The 17,597-nt window shown below is 32.9% G+C and overlaps 1 protein-coding gene across 1 annotated transcript in view; it reads left to right on the plus strand.

The window, feature by feature from the left end:
* The first annotated feature begins 628 nt into the window (after positions 1-628).
* The window catches only part of LOC110038015 (putative pectinesterase/pectinesterase inhibitor 22), a 31,248-nt gene continuing 14,279 nt past the window's right edge, over positions 629-17,597 (plus strand). The window contains exon 1 of the mRNA XM_020742771.1: positions 629-871. Within this exon, the coding sequence (XP_020598430.1) occupies positions 629-871 (243 nt within the window). The remainder of the gene's footprint in view (positions 872-17,597) is intronic.

Consider the following 17,597-nt stretch of genomic DNA (forward strand, 5'->3'; position numbering starts at 1 on the left):
CCATATAAATAGTCAGAAACAATTTTAAGGCTTACTCAAAAAATAATTTATAATCAACTATAAGACCTTTCATTAGTGCCAAAAAATATTACTTAGATGTTACTAATTGAATGTTAAGAGAGAAATAATTAGAGAGAGAGAGAGAGAGAGAGATAGAGAGAGAGAGAGAGAGAGAAGGAGGAGGTTAAAACAAAATAGAAAGCGAGCGAATGCTATACCTTTCATGTTACACATAATTATTTAGCAATAAATAATTACTCCATTTTACAGGACAAATAATTGAGTGTTTCTTCTAGAAAGAGAAAGGGAGAGAGAGAGAGAGAGAGAGAGAGAGAGAGAGAGAGAGAGAGAGAGAGAGAGAGAGAGAGAGAGAGAGAGAGAGAGAGAGAGGCAAAGTTGGTGAGAGTGGGGCTTAATTAGTTCATTAATGATTCACTTCATGCATATTTGGCATTTAAGTAATGCCATAACTCACAAAACACATCCCCAAACAAACCCTCAAAATCATTGAATAATTGAATAAATCACACCTGATACGTTAATATCATATTCTATATTACCAATCCAATAATCCATCGACAACTCTTTTCTACCTGCTCTAATTTCATTAAAACGAAACTTTACGTACATGTCACATAGTGCTCGTTTGGGGCAGCTTATATGCGTGGTGGGCGTTTTAGAAAAGCCGCGTATGAATCGCGATATTAAATCGCTCGACGCGTATCCTTCATTATTCCCGGCCACGCTTCGGACCCGACATTCTGCGTATCGTTCGAGCGTATTACCCTCCAGCCCCTCATCCCCGGTTCCGGTCCAAGGCGGAGAGGAAGATATTCCAGTCCAAGGCAGAGAGGAAGATGAAAGGATCCTGGTAAACAAACAGGGACAGAATGATCATTTATCCAACAACAACTGCCAGTAAGTTGTTCTGAATAAACTATCTCAAACATCAACACATTATCAGAATAATTTGTTTATCAACAGATGTTCCGGTCCAAGGCGGAGAGGAAGATGAAAGGATCCTGGTAATCAAACAGGGACAGAAAGATCATTTATCCAACAACAGCTGTCAGTAAGTTGTTCTGAATAAACTATCTCAAACAGCAACACATTATCAGAATAATTTGTTTATCAACAGATTATAAATAATCAACAACAGCTGTCCTAAGCAGACCCATAATTCTCATATATTTACATATCTATCACCCAAATTTTCATATTTACATCTTCAACCCACAAATTCATAATAAAAGCACAAGGAGGATTGCAAGAAAGGTATAGAAACATTTTAAATGTGGCGCAACGGAGAGCACAAGTATCAAATGCCTCGCCAACAAACGGGCGCAGAATATGTAAATTACTTAGGATTCTTCGCAATAATGTGCAAGAATCCGAGCTCTGCTGGCAAGCCAATTTCATAAAAATGGAAATTCTGCACATTTCTCCCATCACATTGGTCATGTAATTATAGTTTGGTGTCATCGAAGAGAAGAAAAATGAGACATGTGGCGTCTTTCCAGGTGGCCTGGATTGAAAGTATTCTATTTTATTGACGACAGGAGTATGAAGGACTGTTGGGAGATGTCAGCATTTTACAAATGCTGGCGCCGAAGATGGGGGAGGGAGTTATTTGGTGTTTAGCAGTGCTTGATTATGCTGTTCGGCAGTGTTTGCTTTGGTGGTATTCGGCTGATTTGACGTTGGAGTTTCATGTAGCTTTTTGTTTTTATTGTTGTTGTTCATGTATTTGTCTATTATTTGTATTTATAATACTTTCAAGTTTTGATATCACCTCTGAAATGCTATCATTATTAACTTTTATAAAGTTAAATGCATATTTTTATGCATGTTTTTATGACACTAGTGTTAGAAATATCAATTTTATGGGGTAGATATATGTCAATACATAGAAATTGTGTGATATGTATATATATATATATATTACTAGAGGAAAATAAACATTTTTAACCAAAAATATCCATGAAAAAAAGTTCTTATTGTATTTTTGTTCACATATTAAACTGCAACAAAAATGATTACTACTGCAAAAATGTTCTTCGAAAATACTCTTAATGAATTTATTGCCAAAAAATATTATGTAATCTGACAATTTTCAATGATTACTGCTATATATATGTATGTATGTATGTATATCTTTATGGATACATACATGCAAGACTTGTATTCGCTATCATTAGAATTTATGAACATATTATGTAGACAAGTGAAAAGTCACATTCAAAATAATTTCAATGATATATATAGCTGCTCCTTAGCACAATCAAATCTTCTTTCTCAAGCTTTTCTGACAAGCACAAATTGCTTTTTATGACTTATTTATCACCACTTATACCCTACATGCAAGAACTTAATCTTTTGCTCAACAAAAAATCAAAATGTTGATCAAGAGATATTTATTAAGCTCTTCATATTCTATGTCTTATGGTCCAAATCATATTTTTGGATTTGCTCTCTCCTCTCCCTCATCTTACCCTTCTAGAGCATAAATTCATCAAACAATGGACAAACTGGCTTCCTGAATCTCAAGAGAGTCGAAAAAAAGCAAAATTTTATCTCCGAGAGTATTGAATTTGAAGAAGATGATCCCTTAGATTCTATATTGTATTTCAGAAAGCTATCTTTGAAATGATAAAAGGGATGGAAATAAAAATCATGAGAAGAGAATACATTTCAATAAAACTTATATTAGATTTTTTGATAGTTGTGGATTACCATATGGAAGATAACTATTATTAGTTTTTTCAGATATTTGTATTTGTATTTTTTGTCCATTCTTATTTTCACATTAGTATTGAAAAAAATCTAGTTTCATTAAAAAAACAAATAAAGGCATATAGACATACTAAAATATATTAAATCATAACAAGCATATACATGCTTGTACACATAGTATACCTACGCACACGGATATATATAGTAGATGAAATCATTGACAAAATTCAACTAATTTATGATATATTAAATATTGTTCATTATATATATATATATATATATATACACACACGCGCGCGCGCGTGTCTATATATATCAATCAGGCCAAGTAGTAAAAAAATTGAGTTAATCATCTATTTGAACATGACCAAATATAAAGAATGAGTATTTTGGCAAGTTCTTGATGAGTTGATTTTTTTTTTGAATTGAAAGAAAGTGTTAGCAAATGATTTAAACATTAACTAATAAATTTATCACTACAGGAATTTAGGCTTTTTTCGATAGCCACAATCCGTTATAAGAAAAACCTTTGTTTTTAATATTACTGTCGTTTTAAGCTCATGGGTAAAACGCTTGTCAGTAATTCCAAAACTGACCGATATTCTGACGGTATAAATTTATTGACAGTTATCCGATAATTTAATGTCGTAGCTTTTTTCAAGAAAATTCGAGTCGCCGACAATCCTCGTTTCGTATAACAAAAGGTTCTTTCGCCAGTAATAGCGACATCATACACGTCAGAAAAGTGTCGCATCCGTTAATTTTTTTAAATAGGCAAAATCATTGATTATCGGAAAATTATCTCGTTCGTCGTATTTTTGTGACGCACCTTGAGCCGTCAATTAATGTTCGATTATGCGTCGGTAAAAATATTCATTGGTTCACCATCGGTTTTGCCTACAAATAAATTTGGAACCATCGCAAAAATAAACGGTAACCCGCGGAAACCTATAGCATAAGGGAGGGGCAGATTCTTTCTTTACCACATCTGCTATCACAACATTTAATATAGAATTCCAAACATTTATTAAAATACATAGTTGTCAAACAGAAAATTTTCCAATCAAATAATGAAATAAAAAAAATGCATTTACTCTAAAATATGTACATCACAGTTCACACCAAAAAAAAATATGTCCAAATACACATAAACATAAGAAAAAACTTATTAATCTTCTTCCTCTATCTTATCAATCTCATTCTCATCGTTCTACACCGCCTCCTCCTCCTCCAATATTGTCGCTGTCTTGCCACGCTCCCTCATCCGTTGCTAGAAGAAATCAAACTCAGCCTTCAGCTTGACCTCCATGTTGGCCTTCCGCTCCGACTTCATCTGAGAGAAGCGGGTCTCCATCTCGGCAGAGAATGTTGCAACATGCTTGAAGATCTTCTCATATAGTGCGGTAAAGGTAGAAGTTGCAGATGTACTGGTGGAGGAGTGAGCGTCGTAGGCAAACCACTACCACCCGAGCCTGTAGACTCGACCCTTCTTATTCCCTCCACATGTCATACTTGGAAGGATCACGCTCGCAGATCCTAATACCTTCCTACGCCTGGGATTGGCTCTCGTTCAACTACTGGAATCTCTCCTGCAAACAAAAGTAGACACATTTAGTTAGTGCTAACATTTATTAATACCAAACAGGTTTAGCTCGTCAATTACCTAGGTCGCATGAGATCTATCGTCGATCCAATACTAGTCGAACCACCTCCTGTGGGTGTGCTCATGTACATTAGTGGCAGAGGGACCTTGTCCAATCTCCACAACCTGTCCATAAAACAAAATTGTTAAAATACATGTTCAAACTATAGAAAATCCTATAGCATAAAAGAAATCTTACCAGCCTCCACTTGTATTCTGTTTGTGGGAGCGCCCCCACCAATATACTTGGAGGGTCTCATGCCTCTACTGTCTGGCCATCTGTTCTGCTTTACTTGCTCCCTCTTCTTTTGTAGTTCAGGACATCCCTGATCCTAAGCAATGTGACAAAAACATCCTCTCTGAGCCACAGAGTACGTTGTCGTGATTTTCGGATATCGCCAAACATGTATCGGAAGCGATTGCCCTTGTGCTTGAAGTTGCACCGAATGTGCACCTCATGCTTGTGGCGTCAGAAGAATTGTTTCTGCAAATATTACGGAGATTATGTTTGATTGATAAATAAATAAAAATAAATTAAGTTATTTGTGAATGATACTTACCACAAACTCCTGAAACTAAGGATCTCGAATGACCACCAGGATCTCCTTCCATGACAAGTATGTTGAGTCATACTTGCTCCGAATGATATCTTAAATGACATGAATAGTCTGAGTCAAGTGGATAGAACCTTAAAACAATAATTTTATAGTTTTATATTCAATTAAGAAAAAGATTATTGACAATATTTAAAAAAAAAAAAAACTCAAGTGTTGTCAACATGCTTGATGTGGTAGCTACTGCCTATCTACTCCTGCATGGTAGAGGCAGTGTGGGCCTCAAATGCACTCAACCCCACTGCAGTCAAAGTGAAGGTAGGGTTAAGGGTTGGGGTGGGGGTCGGGGTAAGGGCGAGGGTTGGCCTCTCTCGACATTCTTCTTCAAAAGAATCTTTGAAGTCGTCTGATCGTAGAGATTACTTTCTTCTTATTTGTCATTAGCAACCTCTAGATTGAGCTCTTCATCGGTTGTATTAAGTGAAAAATAGAAACCTGTCATTTCAGTTTTTTGACGGGTGGTTTCAATGTTATTCTAGATATTAATGGTGGCTCTTGGTTTACTCGAATTGATAACCACCCAAGTAATGTTATCTCTTAATCTATGTGGATATCGAAGATATTAAGCTTGATTTTCCTATCGGGTTAGAATGAAAGAATCAAATTTAGCATATCTTCAATTCCATTTCACTTCTGTGATATTATATAGTCAATTTACCCTTGTTCCATGATTAGGAATAAGATCAAACCAAGTACAGTTGAATTGGAATACACTTCTTTCAATAGAGCCTTGATAAGATAGTTCAACAACTTCTTTCAGAATCCCATGATAGTCTATCTCGTCGTCCGACTTACTGTTTCCTTTAGCAAAAATGCTAGAATTAAAAGACTTTTTTCCTTTGGACCAGATTCTTGTATAAAACATGTACCAATTTATATTATAAATTTGTCAGATTTTAAACGATACACATATATCCCCATGCAAGATCTATCAACCCCTGATCTCTCACACCATTTCTCCAATCATGAATCTATTATTATATACATAAGAAATATAATGTTAATGAAAATTTTCTTGTCACATAAAGAATGAATATGTCAATTTTAAACCATATGCATTTTAAACCATTGGGGGATGTTATTCTCAAAATCCTAGCTCGTGTCATCATTTTCAACTAAATTTAATAAATCCACAAATAAAATATTCTCACATTGAAATATCTTTGAAATAGTTAATCAAGACACTTTTTAGATAACTCACTTAAAAATTATAATGAAAATTTTCTTGCTAAATGAAGGGTTGTACTTCGTCACAATTAAGAAGAACATAAAATGTTGCTGCTCGAAATTCCTGATCATCAAGGTAACGTGATTTGCACCTCTCTGATGCTTCACCTAACTGTTGGAAGACAAAAATGGTTGATGGTGGCACCAGACAGAATGGTTTTTTTTTGTGGACTCTTCTTCCGCAAAATAGTAAGAACATGATGTCGTTCTCTTAAAGTAAATATATTTCGCATATCGATCCTTCTGGCCAAACCTTATTCTTCATAGTTATCTTCATTTTATTCAAAATTTTAAAAATTAAATGTTGCTTAGTACAAATTACCAATATTATTTATAAATGAGTGATTAATTATATAGTTTAGATGTAATTAACTCTCGAACATATACATCTAGTTGTACTATATTATACCTCCAATTAATGTCTTGTGGGGTAAATGTGTGGGGAGATGTTTCATCGAGTCGAAGAAACTAGACATAAATATTCTCTCAAGTTTGCAAAGTGTTACAATAATGTTTGCTTCTAGCTGGCGTATGTCGTCAAGCTTCAAACAAGCTGCACATAGTTGCCTAAAGTACACAGTGAATTCAATCAATGGATTAAGCACTTCGCTAGGCAAACAGTGAAATGCGATTGACATCAAATTTTATAAAATATATGATAGTCATGACTTTTCATTCCAAAAATTTTTCTAGCACCCACATCAATACAACGACTCAAAACCCACTCGTGAATTTTTGTGATTGAAGCCATTCACAAATTGTTATTTACTGGGAAAAAGTGAAGAAATATTTTGCTTTGAGTTTAATGAGCTTGCCAACAGTAGTTACTTGGAAGTCCAAATCTTGCCTTTTGCATATCCCCTTCAAATAAAGTTTGGCATTCATGTTATCCTTTGTTTTTTGTTAACATCCATCAAGTGTTGAAGATATTATCAAAGAAATTTTTTTTGTATATACATGACATCCAAATTGTGTCTGATCATGTTATCTTTCCAATATGTAGATCCAAAAAAATTGACTTTTTCTTCTAATTATGAGTGACATCAAATTTGGGCGGAAGATATGAAGAAAAGTTAGGTTATACAGTAATCTTTTGAATGTCACTAACAATCTGCATTATATCTTCCCTAGATATTCTTAAAGGTAGTGAGGATTTATCAATTTTGCTTCTTCTGAATGCTTTCATGATTGTTCTTAATGAAATTTCAACATCTAGAAAAATAAGATGACAGAGAAACCATGAATTCTTTCTTCCATGCTAAAGCGTAAATGTCATAGATGAATTCATGTAATATGGACGGGCTAACTTTCATGCGGTGCTCCACCCAACAAACATCCCAAATTCAGAAAAATCACTTATTATCCACATTAATGTTGCTTTCATCAGAAAATTATTATTTTTTGGAGACATCGTACTTCATGACACCTTTTTCCTAAAGAATTTGCAGCTCATCTTTCATCGTCTGCAAATATACACCAATCCTCCTTTTAGGGCTACTGAGACCAGGTATAATTAGTATTAAGAAGAAGAAAGGGGTTTTCATGCACATCACAGGTGGTAGATTGTATGACATAATAATGATTGACCAACAATAGCGGGGAGATGCGATTCGAAGTGAATTTCCATTATAACCATGGAAATTAGACTTCACACTGGAAGATGCAGTAAAAATTCTTACATCATATGAAATATTTCTTTCTGAGAATATATTTCCAAGTGTGTGTTCAATCGTGTAAGAAGCTACAACGATGAGAATGTTTAGTTCTATAATTATATTTACGCTTAGAAACAAAATACTAGACAAATAAGTCTGCGCTATGGTTGGTGTAGCTACAATTGCAGACAATATTAGAAAGAGACATCATGAAGTCTAAATAAACCATCGTAATTGCTTTCTCTTAATATGAAATAATAATTATCGCTCGAAAATTGACTAATTTTAATTTTGAATCAGATTTCTTTAGAGTCGAACATAGTTAAGCTTGAAATCAAAACGTTAACAGCCTATTGAGGCTATTAGGGCCGTTGAAGATCAATAATATGTGACTATTAATTATTATTTTATCTCTAATCTTGTTTGTCACCATATCTACAACATCTCTTTCACGAGTATATTTCTTTCACACTTTCTCTAAATGTGTAAATCCCGTGATCACCCAAAGTATTCTTGTCTCAATAAAGTCTTTTACAAGATTACTTCCACACCTCTAAATAAATTTTGAGAATGAAGTGTTTCATATGATGTAACTTCTTCCTTCAAAGGGAATTTAAATTCTCATTTCAAAATGGCAATTAGATTTCACATTGGAGGAAGAAATCAAAACTTTTACATCATATGAAATACTTCATTCTCAGAATCCGTTCAAAGGTATGTAAGTTATCTATTTAAAACTTGTGAATACGAGGATACATGAGTTTATGATTGACTTTTCAATTGGAGACATAATATTAAACAAATATATCCGTGAAAGGGCTGTTATAGCTACAACGACATACATTATTAGAGGGAGACATCTTATTCAATTACTAGTTAATGTTCGACCGTTTAATGATCTTCGATAGAACTAACATTACTAAGATATTAAATGATCCGACTTTGAGTCGAGATGATGTAGGTTCCAAATAAGTTTGATATGTATGTTTCAAATAAATTTGATATAAAATTTTGGCTCATACCTCGACGTTTTTATTTTATTTCGAGTTTCATGTGCAAGTCAAACTCAGAATCAATTTCCAAACGATTATCATTTTTTGAACTAAATCCTATTTTGGAATTGGAACGTGCCTCTGTATTTGATAATTCCGGATTTGCAAGATTAATTAAAACCAATTCAAACTAAATCCTACTTTCAATTGAACAACCCCTTAATCTAAAGGCCAACACTCTACACCATGGAACATTACAGGTTTTACCACCTTCTTATAAAATTTTTCTTAAGTCTAAGCAGTATTTTTTATCACACAATAAGTTGGATGCATTTCTCCGCTTCGACCAGCCAACTTGAAATCTATTAATTAATCACATCCTCATTTATATCACCATCACTTTGAACAAGAGAACCGAGATATCTAAAATGCTCACACCTTTTAAATGATTTGATCACCTGTAGTTGCAACTCTGCCACGAGAGCTACTGCTACTAAAATTACGTTTTAACTATTTAGTTCTAGATCTACTCAAATGAATGACTTTACTCTAATTTCGACTTCCATAATTTTAGTTTTTCATAAACTCTTTCTCTAATCTTATCCACAAGAAGGATATTATAGTGAAAATCATACACCCATGTGCATCCTCTTGTAAATGTCTAGTAAGAGCATCCATAACTAAAACAAAAATATGTGTGCTTAATGACGATCCCTGATGTAATCCAGCTGAAATAGAAAAATATTTGGCCAACCTCCTAGTTGCTAAACCCTAAATTCTAAACACATTCTTCAATGCAAATAAAAATAGAAAAGAAAATGAAGAAAACAAGTTACCTTCCTCGGTCGTTAACCATAGAAGAGGAGCGAAAGGAGGAGAAAAATGGGAGTTTTCGGTCACTGTAAGTCGCGATCCCGCCGCTGCATTCCAGCTAGCTCCTTTTCCGACTGTATCGCGAGAGTTTCAGGGACGAGGGTGATGGTTTTGGATGAAACAGAGAGGGGCATGCAAGGGTTACATGAGGAGGCGAGGGCTTTTGGTAGAGAAGACGAGAGATCAGGAGGAGAGATTAGGGCAAAACCCGGAGTGAGATGATTTCGAGCGGGATATAGAATAAGTACCGATGACCCTATAAATGGCTTTTATTCTATAAGTTATTAACACTATTACAAATGGTCATTCTCGTCACTTAATAATAAAATGCTTTCGTTAAAACCTCACCAGAAGGTGAGTTTGAAGATAACATACGAAAGCTCTTTGCTTAATATTTGCTTGTGAACGACAGGTTCTTGCGTTGATTATAATTAAAAACAGTCAAAAAATAAAATATTGTTGATAAGCGACGACATATATTGTAGTTATGTCGTCGCAAATAACCAAGAACATAAAAAGTCATAATACCGTCGGCAATTATAATAATTTTTCCAACGTTTAAAAGCCATCATTTTTTCTATCTGTTTTAGAGCTTTTTCTTATAGAGTATGTTCAAAATTTACATATATTGCCATGATTTTTCATATCATCACCATGCTTGACTAGGATATTCATCTTCCCTATCATAGAAAACATAAAATGGGCCTTCTCTTCATATTTAAGCCTGTTTAAAGCCCATTTTAAAAGTAATAGGGAGCTTTTAAATGCCCTCTTTGCCTTGTAAATTGAATTCAATATGCAAATCAAATAAATTTGGGGGAAAAATTTACAAAAATCTCATAATAAGAAAATTTATTTCGATTTTAAGACATTATATATCCAAATAAAATATTTTATAGAAAAATATAATATAGTCATAATTTATCTTAAATCAAGTAATACTCTAAGGCCCTATCTTATAGTATAAAAGTATCATTTACTTATTATACAAATATTTAATAAATTTTATAAAATATATTGAAATATAAAATAAATATCTCAATATTTATATAATCAACATCATAATGATTTTAGCATATAATTTAAAAAGTTAATAAAAACTAATTTAAAAAAAATTTAAATATGAAATATAATAACCACACTATAATAATATTTAAAAAATTTTAGAAGTATTTACATACATACCACCCATGTCCTATGTATTTACATATCTAACACTTATTCTATGGATTATTGATGGAGGACATTTCATTTGAAATGAGAATCTCATGCTCAGAGAATAAACAATGGAAATATATGTTTTTGGTTCTTTGCAAAACAACTTTTTTGCAAAATTCATTTTTTTTTTTCTTATAAATCCAAATGACCATAGCAATGAGAGAATCCATATGTATAGGGCTACTAAATAAAAATAAAAAAATAAAATAAGTAAAATAATGAATTTATTAAGTAGGTGAGCTCTTAAATATGAGAAATTAGGTTATAAAGCTCTTAAATCCATTTCTTTCATAACAAGATTTAATCTCTTTTGAGGATCAGTCTTAGGTTTGTAGTTCTCTTCCATATGAATTCTATGCATAAAAATTGAAGGACTGGTTCCTTTAATATTAACAATTGTCCATTCAAAGACTTTCTTATAATTCTTCAAAGTTTTCATTAAACTCATTTCTTCTTCTCTAGTTAATTTTGAGGAAATTATAACAAGTTATGTTGATATGCTTTTCTATTAAAAAAAATGATTTAATAGAAAATTATAACAAGTCTAGAGCGTTGTAAAGGTGCTACATATTAAGATGTGCTCATAATAAGAGTACGAAAAGATAGAAAATGCTTGTCACCTAAGTACAATCTCGAACTCGTAGTGAAGATCAACCATCAAACTCGAATAAATCCCTAAATTTTTTGGTGGTGACTATAAAATAATTCATTAAATCGAGCAATTATCTAGGTTAAGGAAGTCCTGCAGATCATTTGTTAATCTTTGAATGTGTCATTGTGAGCTTTGGATGTGTCCCCTATAGTCAAATAGTGAGTTCGATTCAGTCCTAGCAAGCAAATGCTTACTAAATTCCTTGCATGCTTGTTTTGAGCTCAAATAGATAGTGTCTCCTCTCTAAATCGAACTAGTGGACTTATCTCAAACCCAACATGAAGAGTTCATTTTAAACCCTACTTGAGGAGCTCATCTCCTTGCCCTTTACTTGGGTGAGTTTGTTCTTAGAGTTTTTTGTTTAGTTCCTTGATTTTTCTCTTATACTTTAGAAGAAGGCTATAAAAAATATGAAAATTAGAAAAAACGACAAGATTGATTCTTAGCTCATTTCTTGGCCGGGTAGAGTTCAATTCTGTTTGATATATAGTGCATCATCTTATTAAGCCTATTAGAATTTATTGGAATAATAATTGGTATTTAAAGTATAAATTTAAGAAAAATTTGATGTAAATTTTATTTAATTGATCTTTATCTGGTCTCATATTTTATTTTTTGTGGTTTCATTGACCCAAATCAAGCTACTAAGAATGGAGATTCTATCTTTAAAGCATAAAAAGTTAACTAGGCTCTAGATTGAGTACCATGTAAGTTTTAAGCATAAGCCATTAGGCTAAGTGATTTTTTTTAAAATATTTTAATAATTTATTAATCTTATTAGTATGAAAAATTATCTAGAAATTATAATACCCCTTAATATGATTAAAAATTTCTTAATGAATTTTTTAAAAGTTAATTGTGACATAAAGAACATCTCCAAGAAGTTTTAAGTTAAACAAGGGTCCTTATTTATGTTTAATTGATTATTTATTACATTTCCTTAACTATTTATTTAAATTATGTCAAATTAAAATTAGGCCATGGAATTATTTTCATTAATCATTCTCTATTCACTAATTACCCATCATATTTATTTTAATTTTTTAAGTTTATATTCAACTTCTTATAATTTTGGAAGTTTTGTCCATTTTTAATGATTTTAATTAATTAATTAATTATTTAGTTATATTAAATTTAGTCAATACTGACTGGGTGACATATCTTTATTGGCTATTCACTTTAAATGCAAAGACCTAATGCCTATAATGAATCTGAGCCATTCGATCTTAAGATCAAAATATCTCATGCATGATGCATGAATGATTTTCTGATAAGATTTAATCAGTGCCTTTTGCATCAACCCTAAAATCTCACAAGAGATGGCCATCCACTTGAGTTCCCTTGATCTAAGATTTCTATTGATGACTTCTAAATTATATCCTATGGTTAGAAAGACCAAATATTATTTGTTTTACAAACTATGAAAACAAAACAAAGTAGAGAAGTCTTGAATAATACTTACTACAGCAAATATATTGATTACGTCATATTTTGTGTCAGACTTACTGCGGAAGCAATATTAGCTTTGAATTTACGTCCGCCTATTGTCGAGCGATGTTAGATGTGAAAGATAAATTGTTGGAAAGAATTTCATGCCTTTTAGCGTCCGCCTTGCATTGGAGTTACCGATGTTATTAAGTGAATTCTTAGAGTAGGCATTGACTGACTCAAATGCTGACGCTAATGCTCTAAAATACCGCCTCTTGCGACTGAATCTCATTTCTTCCCTTCCCTCTTCTGTTTCGGCAAGCTCGAGTGATTTGGCGGCAATTCTCCTCCAGCAAGGTGGTCGGTGGTTCGTGGCTTTTCTTCTCCAGCAAAATCATAACTCCTATTTATGACCTCTCTGCGTTCCTAGAGATTCCATAAGTTTAAAATGTGAAAAGGTACCTTTCCTGGTGTCAAAATCTGCATAATAACTCCTTAGGGTCCACAACTGTTTATGGCACCTAGGCGCCATCTTTTTCTTTTTTCTAGGTGGGGATTGGCACCACGATGGAACTTTCGGGTGCCTAGGTGCCACCTTGTTGGCAGCTCCTTCGTTTGCTCCCATTTCGCCCTGTTTCAGCTCCAATCCGTTCTAAGTGTTATACTTGCAATATAAACATGAAAATAACCTTTATTTAAATTGCAATTTCATTAAAAAACAAGTGATAAATGTAAAGAAAATTAAACATAATAAAAAAGAAAGACATATCAAAATGCGCCAGGTCAATAATTTCTTCCTTGCTCCATTTGACTTCAAATTGCACCATTTTTACTCCATTTTTTCCCAAAACTTCATCTATTGTACCTGAAACCAAAAACATGCAAAATACCTTCTATTAAAGTACAATATCACTAAAAATGAGCATAAAATGTAAATAAAAAAGTTACACATATTTAGTCATGTCAATTCTCTCAAACTTAAATGTCCCTTGTCATCAAGTCACTATAACTTTAAAAACCAAGTTTGTTGATTTGAGGTAGTGAATTTTAGTAGAGTCTCCTATAATCTTGTCTCAGAAATGTTATAATGTAACTTAGGAGAATTTCTAGCAAATCAACCAAGTACTAGGGTGTAAGAATATCTCATATTCAACCTAGGAATCTTGATTTTCTATTTACTTCAAAAATTATTGAAACTTTTTAAACTAAAGATTCTTAAAAAGTTTGAAAATAGAATTTAAACACTTTATCTATACCAATTTGACCAATACTTTTTTGAAATAAGAATAAGCTTAAGATTGTTCTAAGTCTTTTCATTTAAAAAAAAATCAAGTGAAATTAATTATTTATTATGCTTTTCCTCAAACTTCTCCTCACTTTTCATTTCTTTTTTACTTTCTCTTTTTTTTTTCTTTTCATTTCCTTTTCTTTCAGGATCTTTTTATTTTTTGCTCTTTTATGTGAATATTACTATATCTCGATAGACCTTTGATAATTTTGAATTTCACTATTCTCTTTCTAAAGTTCAAAACTCAAAACTTTCTTTCACTTTTTAAAAGTGTAAGTATTAGTTTGAAAAGGGTTTCAATAAATGCTCAATTCTCATAAAGTGTAAATATAAAAATCTTAGCATTTCAAATATTCAACTCCTTTCTACCATAAATAGCAACATTATTTTCCTAATGTTTCATACAAAATATCTTAACTCTAGAATAGTTTCTTCACATACAATCCCAACTAATTTTTTTTCTAACATTCCAAAGATCAAAATTATAGTAACCTTAAGGTAACACCACATACCACAAGCCATTTTAAAAGTGATATCAAATTAAATACAAGCTACTGGGGACAAATAAAGTTAAGTTTTAAAAATTTTTCTTCCCCACAAACTTGATTTTTAACATGTATATCATTTAGTACAAAAATATAAGCAGAAAGAAAAATCACAGCCCAAAAGTACATTCTACCACTGTTGTCTATCAAAACATTTGAAAATATACTTAGGATAGAACAGTTTGCAGTAGAAAGCAAATCTAAACTAAAATATGTTAAAATGAAATTAAACTAAAGAAAAGTCTAACTAGCATAACCGGTATCAACATAGAAATATATTTATGTGCTCCCTAAGTCCTTTATATTGTTGTAACACATACACAAACACACTTGATAAATGAGGTCAATTCTTCCCTTAACTCATCACACTGTCATTCCTTACTTTCAATGTCATTCCTTACTTTTACTTTCAATTCTAATGGAATCACTTCACTAATCAATTGGGTACTTTTAAATATATTTATCTTGTCTAATCCCATGAATACAATTATCCCTAATATATTAGCTCGGGAGCACCAACCTCAGGCATCACCATATCTCTTACAGTTATAAGGTAGTCTAAAATCATCCAAGTATGCATCTCTTATAGTTATAAGGTAGTCTAAAATCATCCATTCATCAACTGGTTTATTAAACCAGATTGAAGAAAACAAGGCCAGATAAAGGAAGTAAAAGAATTTAGATGGACATGTTCTATGCCCAAACTAATAATGTCTCTAGTTAATCCTCAAATCCGATTTAGATAATGTTCTATGCCCATACTAATGTCTCTAGTTAATCCTCAAATCCGATTTAGATATGAATTCTAATGTATTCATTAATCCAACTACCACTAGAAAACAAATATAAGTCTAGTCACAATGATTCTAATGGATGCCTCGGATCACGGGAGACAGTGAGTGAGCAAAATATAGTCCCGCAACATTCAATTAGACACCCCACCAATACGATATCGAATGTGATGTCAACAAGCTTGTATTTGGTTAAGCTAAGGAGTAGTTCTGAATCTAAGAAAAATTTTGGCTAAAATATTTTCAATTGGAGCTAATTTGAGTGAAGTTGTCAGAAGTGAACCTTAATGATTCAATATTGATTATGAACCATTGAATTTGAGTTTGCTCAAATGATTTTATGCTTGCACTTGATTAGATATATTGATCTTAAGATATTGTTAGACTAGTTTGATTTCCTTAAAAATTCTTTTAGGTTGAAATGGCTCAAAGGGGCCTTAATAGGTCATTAAAAGTCATTGCCCATCAATAGCAAATTGGGGTCCAATTGCCATAGAAATAAGTTTGTTTGCTATGGTGTGACCTAAGGAGGTGTTTGGCCTAATTCAACTTTGATTCAATTTTGTTCATAAAATTATCAGTGGGTCTTTTTATTGAAGGAGATTGACCGATCCATAGTTGTGCTCGGATGAATTCAAATTTTATCTTAGGCTCATTAGCGTCATTTGAAACCAAAATGGGGCATTATTAGATTATTTTGGTTTAGGTTAATAACTGGTTACTTGTTCTAGTAAGTTTAGCTATATGAAAATATGTAGTTTGGACTAACTTAAGAATTGTCCTTAGAAATCCTTAGGCATGTTAGAATCATTAAAAATCAAAATTTTAAGCAAAAAACTTACATGATTTTAGTGGTTGGGTCAGACAAGGTGACTATGGGATGACTTGGTCAAAGAGGGTTAACGAAGCCTCCTTGACTCAAGGGAGAAACCAAGGGGAGGTTTAGTGCAACTATATAGAACCTATGGTCTTAGATTTAATTTTGGTTCATTAGGTCTACGGGACTTCTAGAGTGGCTTAAGGTTTGACTTGGGCTTAACTGAACTATTGTTTTTTCTTTTTTTTTTCCTTGGTTTCACAATGAGCATGTTATTATTTTTCTAACTTTATTTGATAAGCTAGAGTTCAAGTTGAGTCCATCTAAACTCAAAGGAAGAAGGTGCTTAAGTTTTTTGTAGGGTTAGCCATCTACTAAAGTCAATAGGCATAAAATTTGTGCCCATAGATAGAAGGGATGATTGGTTTAGGGTTGGATCCTAGACCTAAGAGGCAAGTCCTTTGATAATATATGGTCGAGTTCTTCATGAGCTTAATCAATAAATGTGTCTCATAGCCAGTTTGTCGCATTTCTTGCGAGTAAATATTTCAAACTCAACTAACGAGTCTCTTCGGGAGCATTTTGACGAATCTATCTTAAACACAACTGGCGAGCCCTCTTCCCTTTCCATTCTAAACTTGACTAACTAATAATCAAATACATCTCGAACACAACCTGACAAGTTCATTCTAATCTCCACTTGCCAAGCTCGTGCACAAAGTATATGACACCTCTTGACTTATCTTTCTACAAGGATTTCATTCATATTCAAATCATGATAATCATCAACCAAACCAGCATAACTTTCAAAATTCAACGGCCGGATTTCCCGCATAATCGTTTCATCTGTACAAACTAAATCTACAAAAATAGAAGCGGTCCAATCATTACCCAAAACCTCGATACCAACCAGAAACTCCCAAACCCTCGCAAACCACTCCCCTCCACATCCTTAACCTTTTGCCAGCTCCAAACAAACCCAGTATATATAATCCTCCCTTCCCTTCCCCCTTCATCCTTCATCGAGCCCAACCTCCCCAACAACAAGACATGGTAAATAAAGCAGCCATCGGCGGCTTCACCGCCATCCTCCTCGTCGCCGCCGTCATCGGCATCATCGCC

This window comes from Phalaenopsis equestris, unplaced genomic scaffold (genome assembly GCF_001263595.1).
Source record: "Phalaenopsis equestris unplaced genomic scaffold, ASM126359v1 Scaffold229100, whole genome shotgun sequence".
NCBI classification, from domain to species: Eukaryota; Viridiplantae; Streptophyta; class Magnoliopsida; order Asparagales; family Orchidaceae; genus Phalaenopsis; species Phalaenopsis equestris.